Genomic DNA, 17,719 nt, shown 5'->3' with positions numbered 1-17,719 from the left:
TGCTTTCCCTTTAAAACTCTTTCGTTTCGTTAGATTTAACTTTATTACCTGATATCGGCTTCTGACTGACGGTAAATATGTTAACCCCTGTTGGCGCTATAATTATTCTGATAAAATTTTAGCTTGGACTTCTGCTTGGAAGCTAGTGTTTAACGGTAGTTTATTTCTGTTTCTGGGTCTTCAATATAGAACTCCAGGCCCGCTTTGTCCCTTAATTTAGAACCAACCTTGTAACAACGGACTCCTTCGGGTATTTGCTCTAATGCTCCATGCTTGACCAAGACATTATATCTGCATGTAATAGTTTTATATTGCACTTTTTGTCCAAAGAAGTCCACCAGATTATTGAAGTTACAATTGGTCTAATTGCACTTTTATAAAGCCAAAGCTATTTTTGTAAAAATAATTTGCTGACATACTGTAAATTCATTCATATGGTCGTCATTTTAGTTTAAATCACTTAACCTAAAATTGCAAACAAAAGGACAAGTTGATAAACAATATGTGTATTTGTTTTATTTTTACTAGTTTTTGCTAAGGTTCACAGTACTGGAATTTCCCAAGGCCAAACAAGATTGTAGCAAACTTATATCTTCACAATTTTTGCATTGTAAGATTGGCGGAATGTAAGCAAAAAAAAAAAAACAAAAAAAAAATAAAAAACCCTAAATTACACAGCAAATGTTGAAAAAATCTTGTAATAATGTACAACAGGTTTTTAGTAAAAAAAATAATTCAGACAACTTATCCATACTAATAAAAAATATTGTGGTTAAGATTTATTACATGATCAAAATCGAATTCTGAATTTCTTGTAAGACTATTAAAACTGTAGTCGTTAACTTTTACAAAAAATGCTGGAAAAAAGTTATAATCGTCCATAAATTAAATAAAACAAACAAATTTAGTTGTAATTTACAAAAAAAATAATAAAAATCAAAGACAATGTAATTATCTACATAATTTGTAATTTTTTTATTAAAACTTAGTTTCATATGACAATTTGCCATCTAATTAGTCAACGAAAACAACTTATCTAATATATAATACATATGTATGAATGTATGTACATAGGCACAGTATGGTTCGAAATCTGAACAACTTTTCTTTACAACCAAAGACCTATGTATGTGTTATATTTTAATTAATTGTGATATCAAAGTTTTAATACAATTTCCTACCATTCAATAAGAAAATAAAAACAAAATTATTCTAATAAATTTTCGTTGGAAATATAGGCAATTTTAAGGTTAATGTTTTGAACAATACTGTATGTTTTTATATATTGTAATAGAAAAAGGTTACTATCTAATTATCATAAAAAATATTATGGAAAAAATAAATTTAATCTTTCCGCTAGGGGATTTTCTAAATATCTTCATCACCTGCCATGGCGTATTTTAAATTAATGCAATAAATAAATATTTTTTATTATTAATTAGTAAATTCTAAAAGAAACACAAATAAGAGTTCTATATTCGGCTGAGCCGAATCTTATATACACTTCATCATAGTGTGTTTAAAAAAAAGACATACATACGTATTTATTACAAAAAAAATCCAAAAATTTCCAATTAGAAAACGAAAAAGTACCAGAAAGATCTCTTTTAATTCTATAATATAGATTTAATAATAAAAAAGATTCAAAAAGTACCAGTTGTAGAACAAAAATGTAGCAAAAAGTATACTCTTATAAATTTTCATTCAGTTAGTAGACTGAGTGTCTAATTTTGCGTTTGTAGGTTTAATATTATAAAAATAAAAAAACTTTTAAAGAAAAAAAAAATACCAAAAAATTCACTCCTATTTTCATACCATCATGATCATATATGTATAATTCAGAGAATCGGAAAAAGTACCAAAAAGTCCACTTTTATAGATTTTCATTCAATCCTTTAATCAATTCTTTAGTTTAAGGATTAGCTATTCAATTAAAACAAATCTTCGAAATTTCTGATATACAATTGGAAATGATATAGAACTTCTTAGTAGAACTATATAATCATCTTAATGTTACATTGATCAGTTTCTATGATATCCAAGATTTTCACAATTGAATTGATTTTAATTTTTTTTTTTTTTCGTTCAAGAACTAATTACTTTATCACAAATTATTAAAATAAACACCAGCTGCTAACCATTATTATTATTATAAAAACTTAATTGTAGTCGAATTAAAATAGCTACAATTGTGATCTGTAATAGTTAACATAATCGGAACATTCATGCAGTTCTGAGTGTTCTGTCCCAAACTAATTATATTCTTATCCTTTGGGATATTAGGAACAAGTCAATTATTATCACACTTAATTATAAACTTAACGTTCATGAGAAGGGTATACTATATAAATTTGTCATTCCGTTTAAAATTTCTACAATATAATTTTGCGACCCTATAAAGTTTCTAACTGTCTGTTCATATGTATGTTGAAATCAGTTTTTAGAAGACCTAAGATATCTGCGAGATCCGAATCGTGAAGTTTCCTATTTAAAATAAGCAAAATTGGTGCATAAATAACGGATATACAAGCAAAATTCCGATACAACCCTAGAATGTTAATAGAATAGACTTCGAGCTGTCTCAAATATGTGCAAAATATCATATGTCAGATGGCTTTAATAGTTAAAATTATGAATCCATTAATTAACAATGTTCAAAATTTTAATATTATAAAATTTTATGTCGTTTTTTCCAAAAAAAAAAAAAACTATGTATATGGCATTAAGAAATATAGAAACACCAAAAAGTAATGTGTTAAAAATTAATTCAAGCGCTAATACAAGCATTGTGGATTTTTAAATGACCAAGTTAGTACCAATTGTGAAATACCCGATGGTATCAACACTATTGCTGTGTTTCATACGCATAACGGAAGTCATATGTTTTTGATGTTTTCAACATACGGCAACCTTGAATCGATTGGCATATTCTATATTTGCAAAAAGTAGCATAATAATTTTTTTCCAATATTTTATTTTGTAAATTTCTTAAATTTTCTACAAGGTAATAAAATAAAAAAACGAAAATAGTAAAAAAAACAAATAATACATTCAGCTATCAAATAAAATATTAAAACAAAAAAAAAAAAAAAATTCACACGTTCGTAATAATACTACATAAATTGAGATAAAATATTTGTAATAATTGGTCAGCTGAATATTCTGGTAAATAATGTGCACAAGATTTGTTGTGATTTAAAATTATATAATTAATAACTTGTTTTGTTGCAACAATTATTAGCGCCAGCTGTCAATTGTTTACAAAACTGCACTGAAAACAATAGCTACAATTTTCCAATTGGGCATTGCGACCAGAGAGTATTTGGGAAAATAATAAACGTCTAAACAAAAATCGTTGCAATTTTGGTAATAAAAAAGATTCAAAAAAATGCCAAAAAGTTAACAACTTCTATTGATAATATATTGATAAAAAACAAATGAAAGAGACGATTTCAGGCATTTGTTTACTATTGTATTTTGTTTAAAGAAATTGCCATTCAGCACAAAATGATTACCGAACAAAGTAAAATTCAACAAACAACAAACGCACAACATCACCAGCATCAACATGAACTCGGCAACATTCCGGTGGGCAGCACAACGGTTTTTGTAGAACGTTTCTTTGGACATTTCTATTGGAAAGAGTTTGCTTGTGGCTGTGGCGCCGCATTCGTCAATATTGGTATTACATATCCCATTTATAAGATGATATTTCGCCAAATGCTTCATGGTGTTCCCATCACATCCGCATTCGGTCAGCTGCGGCATGAAGGCTTACTTTATTTATATCGTGGCATGTTTCCACCCCTCGCACAAAAAACTGTTTCATTATCCATAATGTTTGGCGTTTTTGATGGTACGCGGCGTTATCTGGTGGACGATTATCATATGAATGCATATAAAGCGAAACTTATAGCTGGTATGGCAGCAGGTACCGTAGAAACATTGTTACTTCCATTCGAGCGCGTACAAACACTCTTGGCTGACTCAAAATATCACAAATATTTTGCGAATACGCAAAAGGCTTTTGGGTAAGTTATACACTTTGCTTATGCATAATTTCCATATAATATGAGACCCCATAAAGTAAATGCATGTATGCATATTGATATATCGATGTCCGTCTGAATGTCTCTTGAAATCCAAAAGGTTTCATAAATAACGGAGATTCACAGACGACCCCGTCATCTATAACGATACTGCAAGACTCGAAAAACTCGTATAAAGAATGCGCCTTTCAATGTTTTACGACTTTTCACAGAAATTTAGCATAATAGAAATTACTAGCGAAATTGCTCATAAAAGTCTAGGAATTTTACTTACTTACTGATAATTTTTTTCTTTTAGATATGTACTAACAAATCATGGGTTTAAAGAATTATATCGAGGAATTGTACCGGTGCTGTGGCGTAATGGTCCATCAAATGCCATGTTCTTTATATTGCGTGAAGAGGCTAGTTTACATTTACCACAAAGGGTAAATATTGAAAATAGTAATAAATTTTTGAACCCCAACATTAAATAATATTTCTTACAGACTTCTGTATCCACAAAGGCGGCACAAGAATTTATTGCGGGAGCCATTATTGGAGCCAGTACGAGTACATTGTTTTATCCACTTAATGTTATAAAAGTGGCGATGCAGAGCGAAATGGGACATCCATCGGAAAGTATGTGGAAAACATGCTTGAAAATTTATCGAGACAGAGGCAGCAGTATTGCATATTTTTATCGAGGTTGTGGTTTTAATACCGCACGTTCATTTATTAGTTGGGGTGTCATGAATACGGCCTATGAAAATTTAAAACATCTCATGAGTACATATTGACTCATTATAGTAAATTTTTAAAAATAACAATAACACCACCTATTAACTAATTTTCAGCCAAAGGTAAATTATAATATAATGCTCGAAGCTAATCACTAATTTAATGTATTAGTTAAAGTTTATAGAAACTAACAAAAAACCATTAAGAAAACAGAATTAAAAAATGAAAATGAGGCCATAAATTTGTCCTTATATTAATAGTTACTATTAATAATTTTAATTTAATTTTATATAATTTATTTATAAACAATTAAATACAATTTAATGACCCATAAGACCCAAATGACTGACTCCAACTTGACTGGTTTGTGTAAAAAAGTACAAACAAACACTACATACAATATGGTGGTCATCCATTAAAATTTTCTCTCACTTAAGTATTTGCTTTCATAAGTTGTTGCCTTATTCTTCTAGGATACTTATAAATATTTTGTAAATAATTATTAAATACACACATGCGGACGCTGATGATGGTATATGTTTGTCATTTCAATGACTCTTTAGAAAAAGGTTTAAGTAGTGTATTTTATTTTATTATTTTAGTTTTGCTAATTTTGGACGCTAATACAATAAATTGTGTGTAAATACAATTGTTTGTTGTATGTATTAAAGCATAAAGTAAAATATATAAATGTATATACAGGTACATACATACATTATTTAAATTTAATTATAATTACAACCTAACTTATAATTTCTGCATAATTAATAATATATAAAAAAATAATATTTTTATATAGAAAACAATAGTTAAATGAAGAAAAAATTAATAAATAAAGCATTTATTCATATGTACTATTTATATTATGTGTAAAAGATGAAAATGAAAACATTAACAATTAACGATTTTGTGAATATGTCTAATATGTGTGATTTTATTAAGTTCTAAACTTGTTCTATAGGTTTAGTTGATTGTTATTTTTAAATAAATTGAATTGATAAAAAAAATAATAGATACATTTAAGTCTTTAATTTTTATTTGTTTTATTAAACTACTACTTGAATCCATTTGGATAAAAAACTGCCATGCGGAGTTTTGACAAGATCACATAACTGGCCAGAAGTATCGTAATGTAGTATAAGATCCATACTGTAGTCGTAGGATATCTCAAATGTATTTGTAGAAGAATCTATTTCTCTTGATGGTTAGGGCCGAACATTAGCAGAGAAGGTGGAAGACCGTCTCTATCCCTGTCGTTTAAACTGGACAGACTGGCATACCCGCATACACCCTGTGTCCAAGTTAATACCTCTACATATGCTGCCAATTTCAGGTTTAAATTGCATAGTGCGTTATCATTAAAAGAAAGCAACATTACTTCTCCCCCTGCACACGTCTGTAGTTTTGTTTTATTAATATACTAGCTGAATGTGGTCCACATCACTGGCCCTAATGTTGGTCTATTTCTTCATGTAAAAATCTTGTAGCTACCGCAAAAATTATAAAAGTTTTCGTTTGGTTCGAATGTAATTAAATAAAACGCCATCTATCGGACAAATAGATAGATAGATAGATAGATAGATAGATAGATAGATAGATAGATAGATAGATAGATAGATAGATAGATAGATAGATAGATAGATAGATAGATCGATAGATAGATAGATAGATAGATAGATAGATAGATAGATAGATAGATTAGATAGATCGCTCGATGAGATAGATCGATAGCTGATAGATAGATAGCTAGATAGATAGATAGATAGATAGCTCGCTAGATAGCTAGATCGCTCTCTCGCTCGCTCGCTCGCTCGCTCGCTCGCTCTCGCTAGCTCGCTCGCTGCTCGCTCGCTAGCTCGCTCGCTCGCTCGCTCGCTCGCTCGCTCGCTCGCTCTCTCGCTCGCTCGCTAGCTCGCTCGCTCGCTCGCTCGCTCGCTCGCTCGCTCGCTCGCTCGCTCGCTCGTCCTCGCTCGCTCGCTCGCTCGCTCGCTCGCTCGCTCCTCGCTCGCTCGCTCGCTCGCTCGCTCGCTCGCTCGCTCGCTCGCTCGCTCGCTCGCTCGCTCGCTCGCTCGCTCGCTCGCTCGCTCGCTCGCTCGCTCGCTCGCTCGCTCGCTCGCTCGCTCGCTCGCTCGCTCCCTCCCCCCCTGTGCTTTTCGCCCCCTGCTTTCTTCTGCCCCCCCTCTCCCCCCCCCCCGCCCGCTTTTCCCTTCTTCTCCCCCTCTCTCCCCCTTTCTTGCCCCCCCTTTTCCTTTCCCTCCCCCCCTCTTTCTTCCTGCTTTTCTGTTCTCCCCTTTCCCTCCCCTTAGTTTCGCCCTCCCCCTCCGTTTATCTAAGCCACAAACCGGAGCTTTTCTATATTTAACAGTTGGCAGCAATGCCGAATGACATTAGCTGTCAAATTTTTTGGACAGCTGAAGTGCGACCAACTTCGGGTTTCTTTCTTTTTGACGTGCTCTTTTAGAAAAAGTGGTGTGTATTTATTTGGAAAATCTGTAAAAATTTCTAACATCTTTTGATTAAACTGAATTAAGTGTACAAATAATAGAAAATAAACATTTCAAAAATGTTGTCAAAGTGTAATTTAAGAATACAGCAATTTAAATTAAATAAATTGAAAGCAAGAAAAAAAAGTTTTGTTTATACTCTGTTTTTTTCTGTGCACTTAAGAACAGTGATCAAATTTTTGGCTTGAAATTAATACAAGACATAATATTAATTTATAAAAGTGATTGTCTAATAAAGTGTTATTGAATTTACAGCTCAAATATGACCATTCGTCCAGCATATAGGCCAAAAATCGTAAAGAAGCGCACCAAGCACTTCATCCGTCATCAATCGGATCGTTATGCTAAGTTGTCGGTAAGTAGTAAACAAAGCTCCGTTAAACAGAATCTGTTTATAGATTTTGTTTAATTTAAATAAATTGTCCTGTAATGTACAATTCTTTCTTAATTTTAGCACAAATGGCGTAAACCAAAAGGTATTGACAACAGAGTACGTCGTCGCTTCAAGGGTCAATACTTGATGCCCAACATTGGTTACGGTTCCAATAAGCGTACCCGTCACATGCTCCCCACCGGCTTCAAGAAGTTCGTTGTCAACAATGTTAAGGAACTCGAAGTTTTGATGATGCAAAACCGTGTCTACTGCGGTGAAATCGCCCACGGTGTCTCCTCCAAGAAACGCAAGGAAATCGTTGAGCGTGCCAAGCAATTGTCCATCCGTTTGACAAATCCCAATGGTCGTGTTCGTTCACAAGAGAATGAATAAACATTTTATTAAGTTTATGCTAAACTTTTTTTACTTTTTGTTTATTCAAAATAAGATCTGAATATAAGAAAAATTAGATTTTAAACGGACGTGTTGTATATGTGTGTTTGTGTTATTTATTTACAATTTCTATCGGTTGTAGATTTTGGTTTGTTTTTTGAATACTTTGTATTTTTTTATTTGGAAAACATAAATTCACTTCGTTCTTATGATTTTTTTAAATTGCTATATTTTAAAAGAAATGTTTATGCAGAATACTAGAATTTCTTTATAAAATCAGTTAATCAAAATAAGAAGCTCATTTTAAAACGAATGGTCATAACTTTTAAGCATTTTGTGTAGGTCGCCAATATGTAATCTAAGAATAAGATTCGGCATAATCTAAATTTTAACAATTCAGAGCAAAGATTAGTATTTGTTTATTTTTAATTTGATTTTTTGTAATCAGTCTGGAAAGTAGTTTCGACACGATTAATTCATAAATATAGATTTCATAGAATTCTCAAGATAATTCACTTTATAGAAATGATTTCTGTTAAATTATCGTTTTTCAAATTTGCAAAGTATAAATTATTTATAATTAAACAACAAATTGTAAATGATTGAATTCAATTAAGAAAGAATTTAAAATTCAGGAGTAATAGTTGTGACACATTGCTATTAAACAAAATTTAACTATTCAGGAGGATTTCATTAGCCATAGGAAATATTTGAATGTGTGTTCCACTCTTTAAAACATTCTCTTGTAAATAATTCACAAGTTTTATTATCGGAATTATATTAAAGTTAATTTTAACTTGAAGTTTTCAAATTTACCGTTAAAAGTGCACATTAATCGATAAATTGTTACATTACTTTGGAGAAAAAAAATCAATCACTGTAATCGATACCCATTTCATTTATTATTCACCTAATTTTACCGCTATTTATCAATTATTTAAAATTGAAAGCATTAAAATATTATTTTATTAATAAAAAATTCATTAGAAAAATAATAACGAAGTTATTTAAGAATTACATCGTGCACATCTTGCAAATGCTGTTCCAAACCCTCCTTAGCATCGTACTTCTTATTGCATATGACACAAGTATTATCGCCTTCGTAGCTATCATTCTCCTCCAATATACCAATAGTCTCCTCGTTATCAGTTTCCTTCTCGTCCGGAGATGCTTTACTACTCACAATTGTACTGCTGGGACTTGCGGACGATTTATCACCCCAATGCGTTTTCAGATGCATTTTAAGAGTATAACGTTCGGTAAATGATTTCGGACACAAATGGCAATGGTGTCGCGGACGATTTTCCTGATGTATGAGCAGATGGTGAGTATAGGTTTTGCGTGATTTGAAGGATTGATTGCAAATGGCACAAATTAGTGGATTTTCTTCAGCTTCATGACGCAAACGATGATTGTAGAGCATGTTGTCTAAAGAGAATCTTTCGCCACATTTTTCACATTGAAACTTCTTCTTATCCCAATGTATACGCATGTGTCTTAAGGTATTTACCGGACGTGTAAAGCGCTTGGGACAGTAGCGACATTCGTTTTCTGTCTTCCCCTCATGTATATTCATATGTAATTCAAGATATTCTTCATCTTTTCTGGAAACTCCACAAATTTTACAAGTAAATTGCTTAACATTATGACATTCGCTCATATGATTCTGCAGAAGAAATTTCGATTTTAAAACTATTCCACAAATAACGCACTCCAGGCTATGGCGTTTGCGTTTTCCTTCATTATTTTGCGACTCCTGAGTTAAGTTACTACTGCTGCTACTTTTGGGGTTGATTGTACCACGGCTTTGCGTGTGATCTTCAGCAGTTTCTTCCTCTATAATAACATCATCATCGATTTCAATTAATTCTTCTTTTGTATCAAGATTTGGATTGAAAGCGTCTACAAGATTGGGATCCTCCTCCTCTTCATCATCTTCAAATTCCAGCTCTATATCCATAGACTGTTCATTTACATCTTCCACTGGAGTGGTGGGTTCTTCTGATTCCTCTTCTGGTTTCTCCATTAAGGCATTTCGCAACAAAACAGTAAGACGTTTTTGCGACGAAAGAAGATTTAACATTAAATCATCATAATCGGACATTTCCTTGAAACAATCTGCACAAATGTAGGTTTCGCTTTGGAAAATTAGCTTAAATTTGATACAATTTGCCAGATGCTGAAGGACAACGTGAAGTGGCTTCTGTGAGGCGGGTACAACGGCTGATTGTATGTTGTAAAAGTCGAGATTATCCTTATTTCCGCAGAGGAAGCATAAAATGACGGTTTCCATAATAATTTAATTTTCACTGCTCTAAGCTAAATAATTTGAATCGATTTTCATAACAAAATATTTCACTTCACTATTATTGGAGACGAAAAAACAGCACACAATTTGATTTACTCCATCCCGGGGATGGGAAACGATATTTTTTAAATTAAACTAAACAATTTTAGAAATATTAGTTTTTACAAATTAAACTTTAATTGTACCAAAATACATTCTATCTATAAATTTATTTTTTTAAACCTTGATTATTTACGATACGTAATGATTATAGTTACAGATAAGGAGTTAGATTTGTAGCATAGACAAAATAAATTTAATCAACATTGCCATCCCTGTTTCAGACGTTCATCGATGTCAAAACAACCAAAAAATGTCAACAATAATTAGAGTCACCAGATTGTGTCAAAAATATTCAATTACTAGTTTACTTGTTAGGCCCCAAAGGTTTCTTAATTTTTTGGGCAAAATATCTATATTTTTAAGAATATAAGTAATTTGTATGTCAATTAATTTTTTACAGAGTTTTCCTTTATTATAATTTTTTTAACACAGAACCAAATAATATGGCAGCCTCATATATGATGATGGCAGTTTAGCGATTTCTTTTTTTAACTGTGTTATTAGGTGTGTTCGCGTACTTTCTAGTAAAAAATATCCAGTAACTTTATGATCAAAAAAAAAAGTACGCGAACGCAAATTTGTAAAAAAAATTGCAAGTTTTTGTTTGTAAACAAAGTTTAGTAATGTCTGTTTGCTGAAATCTCAATCGCTAACAAAACACCAAAAACAAACTGCAAACAAATAATGATTTTTCTTATAAATGAAAGGATATTTAAAGTTAACAAATCATGTAATATCATTAAAAATATATTATTGTTTTCAAACTTCGTGTTACAAACATGTTATTAAAATAAAAATTTACACAAAATCGCTAAGAGAAAGACACTTTATATTGTTTTAAAAATGATAGATTGTGAATATTTATTATGGTTTTTCACAACAAAAAAAAAACCTTTTAAAAATTAATTTATGATAAATAGAATTAGAATAAATCTAATTACAAATAATTTTTTAATATTCGTGTGTTATTAATTTATATATTTCTTTCTAAAAATGTAAAACTTACCAAATTTTTCGTTTTCATTGGTTTGTTTACATATTCATTAATCAGCCATATGTTGTGAACATATGTTTGATATTTTTTACTGGTGAAAAATATCCAGTAAAATTAAAAAAATCTCTATCAACGAACTGTCATTTTTACCGCTCACTTACTCTCTCGTTGCAAGTTTTCAAAAGTACGCGAACGGAATCCAGTAACAATTGTTACAAATTATTACAAATTGTTTCAAATTATTAAGTACGCGAACAGACCTATTATTTCACTTGTATTCACAAACAATAAGAAGAAGACAGAGATAAAAAGCTAAACAAAAATTTATTATTCGGAAATTTGTTGCTTTAAAAATTAGAAAAAACAAGACAATTTGTTTTTTTAAAACAATAGCATGGACAGGATTCTAACGCCAAAGTGTCACATTTGTCAGGAAACCGATTTTAGAGCTCTGTACTGCGATGAAGTGTATAAAGCCAGGGCTCCGAAATCGCAAAAAACCATTCTTGATATAATCAGACACATTTCTAGAGTTCTTAAGGTGACATTCACTGTTCCGGCACGAGCACGGGTATGTACGGTTTGTTATAAGGAGCTAGTGCGATATGATTGTTATGTTGTGGAGCTGCTGGAAGTGCAGAAACGTTTAAGTGACAAAATAAATGCCCGCGTAAAAGGCATTAAATTGCCGAAGGCTCCAGGGAATAAGTCGCCAACTGATAAAGATAAGAAAGTTATAAAAGTCGAAGAAATCAACTCCGATGATGAGGATGAGGATGACGATGGTAATGAGAATGAAATCGAAGCTATTGATGATAGTGATGAGGACGATGATGATGCATTTGATGATGATAATATTTTTGTTGATCCCGACATAGATACTGAGCCCTCAGCTAGTGGCCATCAACAAGAGAAAGACAAGTCCGAAAATCAACAAGACAATTATCCTTGCACAGTTTGTAATTTAAAATTAAAGAATCAACGAGCCCTTGACTACCATCTCGATAAGGATCACAAAAATCGCGTAACCTGCACTGTGTGCGGTGTTCAAGTTCGTAACGATGAGTATTTAGTTCTACACATGAACATTCACAATGGAAAAACCGAAAATGATTGCAGTTTTTGTGACAAATCTTATGCTCGCCGTGTAAATGTAATACGCCACATGCAAGTACATTTCAATAAGAAAAAACACCAGTGTGAACGTTGCGGCATGTTCTTTTCCCAAACGACCATTTTCTATAATCATCGTTTGCAACATGAGGCCGAAGATAATCCGCTTATATGCCCGGTGTGTTCGCAAACCTTTAAAACTATACGCACCTATAAACGACATATGGTCACACATCAAGAAGATCGTCCACGTTACAATTGTGAATTCTGTGGCAAAGTGTTTGTTGACAAGTACACACTCAAAATGCACGTTCGCACTCATCACACTACTACTGCAGCTGGTGACGAATCACAGGAGCAGTCTGCGACCCCAGCCCAGAAAAAGGCGAAGACCGCACCGGCAGAAGAGGCAGATCATGTTATATTTACTTGTGTCATTTGTCAGCATATATTCGTTAGACAAGATTTATTTGCGGATCACATGCAAAATGTTCACGATGTTGTTATGGATTCGTAAGCAGAAAGTGTTTATGATAATAATTTTATTTAGAAATAAGTTTCCTTTAAAGTACATAATACACATGCATAGGTTTAGTTTATTAATAAAAGAAAATGTTGCAAAAACAATCCTCGTCAAATTACATTCCATTCGATACAGTAGAAATAATTCCTCTGTGGGATAGTAAACAAATAAATGGAACTTGTACATTTGTAATTTATAAACGGTTGGTCCCAATTTGGAGCAAAATTTCCAATAGAACGTTATTTTAACTCAATTTGTAATCTGTGGTGGAAACCACCATAATTTTACTTCCTCTGTCGGCTCAAAATTGCAATAGAATGTAAAAGTTGAAAAAAAACATTTATTTTAAATTATTCGTATTAATATCCATAGTTAATATCTGTTTTGTAAGAAAATAATGTATTTCTCTTAATAGCCATCATCAGAAATTTCAATTTCATAATCTTTATATTTAGTTAGTAAAATCTTTTTAGACTCCGAATGATCGGCTTTTCCGTAACCCTGAAAGTTAAATCATTAATTTATATATACTAACAACTCAAACTTAAAACACAACCTGAGAATATCCATAAACTTTAATACGCTTCGCTTCAGGATTATGATCAATTCTACCTCCACCTAAACATTCAGTATCAAGTCCTAAGCCTTGACAGGATGTGCTAGCACGTTCATAAATATCAGCTTTAAATAATAAAAAACAACTGATCATAAAATTGTTTTCCAACACAGCTCTAATAAACTTACAATGCCATTCACAATCGCCGTAACCTCTTACAATCAATTTGCTGGGCTCGGTACCATCGGTTTTTTCCTTGCCATACACTTTAATGAGTACATATTTAAAAATACCCTCTTCAATATCAACACTTGGTACAGCTTCCAATTTGGCATCAACCATATTGCATAAGTTTCGTATAAAAGCTATAATGGATAAAAAAACGATATGTTTAAAATATAAAATTATTTATACTATAATATATCGGAATTTTTATTATATTTTTACTTAGACTTACGGGATTTTGGTAGAAAAACTGCCGGTGCTCGGTTTGCTAAAATTTGTACAGCTGACTTTAACATTTTTTCTTTTCATTTGTTGTTGTTAATTTTTTAACATTTATGTCAAAACAATTGAATGATTGATAATTTAGCGATTTTAAAATTCAGCGTTTTTTAAATAAAATTTTAAAGAAATCATTTTTTTACCGTTAGCTAAAATCTAACAAATAATCAACAGGTGGCGCATTATAGTAGAAATCTGATTTCCTTAAAGAAAGATATGAAAGTTATGATGAGTGAATATCCTCTCCAAATAAATGAAGAAAAGGTTAACGAACATAGATGAAAAATCTCCATGGTCTGTTACCTGAATAGCCATTCATTTCCCCTCATAAAACGCCTAAACCGGACCCAGCTACATATTCTCACGACAATTGGATCTTCGCTCGGGAACGACCCGAGTTATACTCGGTCAAAGATTGTCAAACCAGTCGAACTGTTACAACAACAACATATCCTTGGTCATTGTTTAATATTTTTCCTAACCATTTCTGTACAACGGTTCCAATTGTGCAGTAAACGGTTATTACTACTACAAGAGTCCTTATACATTTTCTATACAATACTAAAAGTTGCTTAGCGTTTAACCTTTGATTTTCCTACAATCCATCCTACTATGCTTCAGTTGGAGGAGTCCTTGAACTTTTCGGAAAATAACATTTAGTTGTGATAGATTATAGGATTTACCAATTTAACTCTACTATTAAGGTCTAAATCAAAGCTTCGTCTGACCAATACATTTGCGATCCCATTTATTAGAGTGCCCTGGTACACAACAAAACTTTATTGTGTATAACCCATTTTACGCTTCAAGAGCTTTTTTGCTGCTAGAATGTAATTGATAGACAATCAACATAAAATGTCACCTCCATCTCCCTTATGATGTCTCTTTATATTGTGTACGACTTTCCAGATCGCTAAGATCTTCGGCGGAAACAGACCACATTTGTCCGTAGGTCTATATAACAGATATATATCTCTAAATGCAAGATAAACACCAAGCCAAAGAAATGAAAACTATTTTTGTTATAAAAACGATATTTTCGTACATATATCCCAACATCAAGAAACATGATTTCAAAAATATAGATTTTTAGGAATTTTACTCATACATATCTGGACCATTTATGTAGATTAAGAATTTTTTTAAAGTAAAAAAAAATCAAAATAAAATAATTGTGTATTTCCATGCGTATTTCTATAAATCTCTAATGTCCCAAGAACGACTCAGCTGATTTTAAATATGTATTCGCGTATTATTGTTCAGCATGCTAAGAAAATTACAAAATTATACGTAGATTTGTTAGATTTTTTCTGAAGATAAAAAACTCATTTTTATCTAAATCTCAGAAATAGTTATAAATCTATACCCTCCACATTTCTTTTGTTTTGAAATTTGCATGTACATTCCAGGGACATTGGAAAATTTCTAAATCAATTTTGATTTCGGCATTTTTTTTACACAATTTAAAAATATTTATCAAAAGCTTTTAAAAACGTTTTTAATTATTCGCATTTAAACTTGATTTCCACATTCAACTGACATGCTACATTCCCACTATGTATAATATAAACAAACATGTAAACAAAAGTGCCAATTGACACATTTTCTCAATCTCACTTATTTCAAAAAGTTTTCACAATTGCCACTAAACACTGTCCAAACAAATTAGAATCCATTTAATGTTTTATAGATTTTTACGTTTTTAAAAACTTACATCAGTTTTTTTATTAATTCACGTTTTATATTTGTAAAATATAATAAAACTTAAAAAACACTTAGTAGTCCATTCTAAAACAAATCGAGCAACTTAAGCAACCAAAGCGGAAGCTGTGCTAGATTCGTATTTCCAGTTGGGTGGGAGGACACTCTTGGTCTTGTAGTAGCGGGCCAATCTGTGGATACGGGATTCAACCAAAATAAGGCGGAATTTACCGTCCTTATCCTTGCGGTTACGTTCCAAATGCTTACGGATGGCAACAGCCTTCTTGATCATGTGGTATAAATCCTCTGGGATGTCGGGTTTAAGACCAACAGATTTCATGATACGCAAAATCTTGTTGCCGTTAACGAAACGTACTTGAGCAACACCATGGGAATCACGAAGGATGATACCTGTAGTTTGGAAAAACACAAAATGCATTAGTACAAACATTCCTCTCATACAATGTAAACATAACCTTAAAAAACATTCATTCTCTACTACTCACCGATTTTGGAGGGGGTCAAACCCTTTTTGCCCAATTTCTTGATTTGTTCCTTAACATCCTCAGCGTTGAGTTTCAACCAGGAGGGAACGGTTCTTCTGTAGGGCAAGGCTGATTGGGAAATACCCTTTCTGCAATAGAAAAACAACAATATTTACCATTATTGAATACACATTGTATAGAATTCGTGTGAATTAGAAAGCCCGAATACGACACAACAGATGAGCGAGCGGTACACATGTCTGCACTCAATTATAAATTATGGAATTTTTCCAAGTTTTTAACAATTCACAATATAATTTTCACTAGCCACTGATAGAGTGCATGTTACAGTTCATATTTATAGTCATAATTTTTGCATAATTCACACAGAAATTAAATAAAATTAATTTTTTACCCTGGAGCGTGCATACGACCCATCTTGTCAGATTTTTATTCTACAGCAAAAAGAGCGAAACGGATGTTGCGGATGAAACACCATGGCGAACGACAGTGCTACCAACATTAGAAAACAAAAAAACTCTACACAAAACAGAGATGTTAACAGATAATAAACCGCAACGTTTTCGAATGAAATGGAATTGAAATAATAATATACATATAAATATAAAATAAATATATTTAAAAATGATTTATTGAAGACAATTTTACATTAATAGCCAAAGTGTAACGATGTGTGAGAAAATAAAACTAATTGAAAGTGTATAATCTAGAAATAAAAGGCAGTGACACAAAATTGGGAATGAAAAATTTAAAGTCGTACTGTATTTAAAAATTTGTATACAATTTTTCATAGAAAAAATATAAAATTTCAAGTTAAATTTTGTATTAAATATTTACTTTATTTTAGATGTATATAATTTTTATTAAAAACGTTATCCAACAGTATTTGTTACTCATTTCACAAAATTCAAGAAAATTTATTTTTTTTCTCATGTTTTTACAAATATTAGTTAAGTAAAATTTCAATTTATATGAGAATCATATTAAAATCTACTATCTGTATCTAGTTTAATTTGCAAATCCCAAGATTTGTTTATGAGTCATTTAAAAATATTAAAATGTCATTAAACGTTCAAAGCCATTTTTCAAAACGACTTTTTTTGAATTATTCCAGTCTTGTAATAAATAAGCAATATGAAAATTAATCAAAAATATGTGATTATAATATTCACACATTTAAAAATCTTACTACTAGCATTGGGCTCAAACCCATTTACATTTTATGAACATGAGATTATTTTACAAGTAAAAAATCCTCTTAGCTTAGGTTTGGGTATGGTAGTTGGCTAGAAAATGTCTGAAATTAAATATATTTTTTATACCCTCCACCACCATCAGTGGTGATAGAGGGTATATATAACTTTGTCATTCCG

General features: G+C 31.6%; 6 protein-coding genes across 7 annotated transcripts; 3 read left to right on the top strand and 3 right to left on the bottom strand.

The window, feature by feature from the left end:
• The first annotated feature begins 2,889 nt into the window (after window positions 1-2,889).
• LOC119609207 (solute carrier family 25 member 51) lies at window positions 2,890-5,304 on the top strand. The gene is made up of 4 exons (XM_037963922.1): window positions 2,890-3,165; window positions 3,242-4,031; window positions 4,348-4,477; window positions 4,538-5,304. The coding sequence occupies exons 2-4, from the start codon at window positions 3,508-3,510 to the stop codon at window positions 4,826-4,828; spliced, it is 945 nt and encodes a 314-aa protein (XP_037819850.1). The 5' UTR covers window positions 2,890-3,165; window positions 3,242-3,507; the 3' UTR covers window positions 4,829-5,304.
• A 1,827-nt stretch (window positions 5,305-7,131) lies between these two features.
• On the top strand, window positions 7,132-8,128 carry LOC119609192 (60S ribosomal protein L32). Its single transcript, XM_037963903.1, has 3 exons — window positions 7,132-7,238; window positions 7,529-7,628; window positions 7,728-8,128. Exons 2-3 carry the CDS (start codon window positions 7,536-7,538, stop codon window positions 8,037-8,039), a joined length of 405 nt encoding a protein of 134 aa, XP_037819831.1. The 5' UTR covers window positions 7,132-7,238; window positions 7,529-7,535; the 3' UTR covers window positions 8,040-8,128.
• A 789-nt stretch (window positions 8,129-8,917) lies between these two features.
• On the bottom strand, window positions 8,918-10,475 carry LOC119609191 (serendipity locus protein delta-like). Its single transcript, XM_037963902.1, has one exon. It carries the CDS (start codon window positions 10,330-10,332, stop codon window positions 9,043-9,045), a length of 1,290 nt encoding a protein of 429 aa, XP_037819830.1. The 5' UTR covers window positions 10,333-10,475; the 3' UTR covers window positions 8,918-9,042.
• A 1,234-nt stretch (window positions 10,476-11,709) lies between these two features.
• On the top strand, window positions 11,710-13,183 carry LOC119609202 (serendipity locus protein delta-like). Its single transcript, XM_037963916.1, has one exon. The coding sequence runs from the start codon at window positions 11,838-11,840 to the stop codon at window positions 13,071-13,073; it is 1,236 nt and encodes a 411-aa protein (XP_037819844.1). The 5' UTR covers window positions 11,710-11,837; the 3' UTR covers window positions 13,074-13,183.
• A 216-nt stretch (window positions 13,184-13,399) lies between these two features.
• LOC119609203 (sex-regulated protein janus-A-like) lies at window positions 13,400-14,215 on the bottom strand. Of its 2 annotated transcripts, none has more exons than XM_037963918.1 (4): window positions 14,093-14,215; window positions 13,824-14,000; window positions 13,636-13,760; window positions 13,400-13,580 (listed from the first exon to the last, which is right to left on the bottom strand). In XM_037963918.1, exons 1-4 carry the CDS (start codon window positions 14,154-14,156, stop codon window positions 13,488-13,490), a joined length of 459 nt encoding a protein of 152 aa, XP_037819846.1. In that variant the 5' UTR covers window positions 14,157-14,215; the 3' UTR covers window positions 13,400-13,487. The 2 variants fall into 2 exon arrangements, with proteins under 2 accessions (XP_037819846.1, XP_037819847.1); XM_037963919.1 differs by having other exon boundaries at window positions 14,083-14,151.
• Window positions 14,216-15,830: 1,615 nt separating this feature from the next.
• LOC119609209 (40S ribosomal protein S13) lies at window positions 15,831-16,888 on the bottom strand. Its single transcript, XM_037963926.1, has 3 exons — window positions 16,741-16,888; window positions 16,347-16,474; window positions 15,831-16,251 (listed from the first exon to the last, which is right to left on the bottom strand). The coding sequence occupies exons 1-3, from the start codon at window positions 16,761-16,763 to the stop codon at window positions 15,947-15,949; spliced, it is 456 nt and encodes a 151-aa protein (XP_037819854.1). The 5' UTR covers window positions 16,764-16,888; the 3' UTR covers window positions 15,831-15,946.
• Between the last annotated feature and the right edge of the window lie 831 nt (window positions 16,889-17,719).

Source organism: Lucilia sericata, unplaced genomic scaffold, assembly GCF_015586225.1.
Source record: "Lucilia sericata isolate MDLA Ls3-8-SP2 unplaced genomic scaffold, ASM1558622v1 Contig000947F_arrow, whole genome shotgun sequence".
Lineage (NCBI taxonomy): Eukaryota > Metazoa > Arthropoda > Insecta > Diptera > Calliphoridae > Lucilia > Lucilia sericata.
The sequence above is the reverse complement of the archived record's forward strand: the minus strand, read 5'-3'. Positions and strand labels throughout refer to the sequence as shown.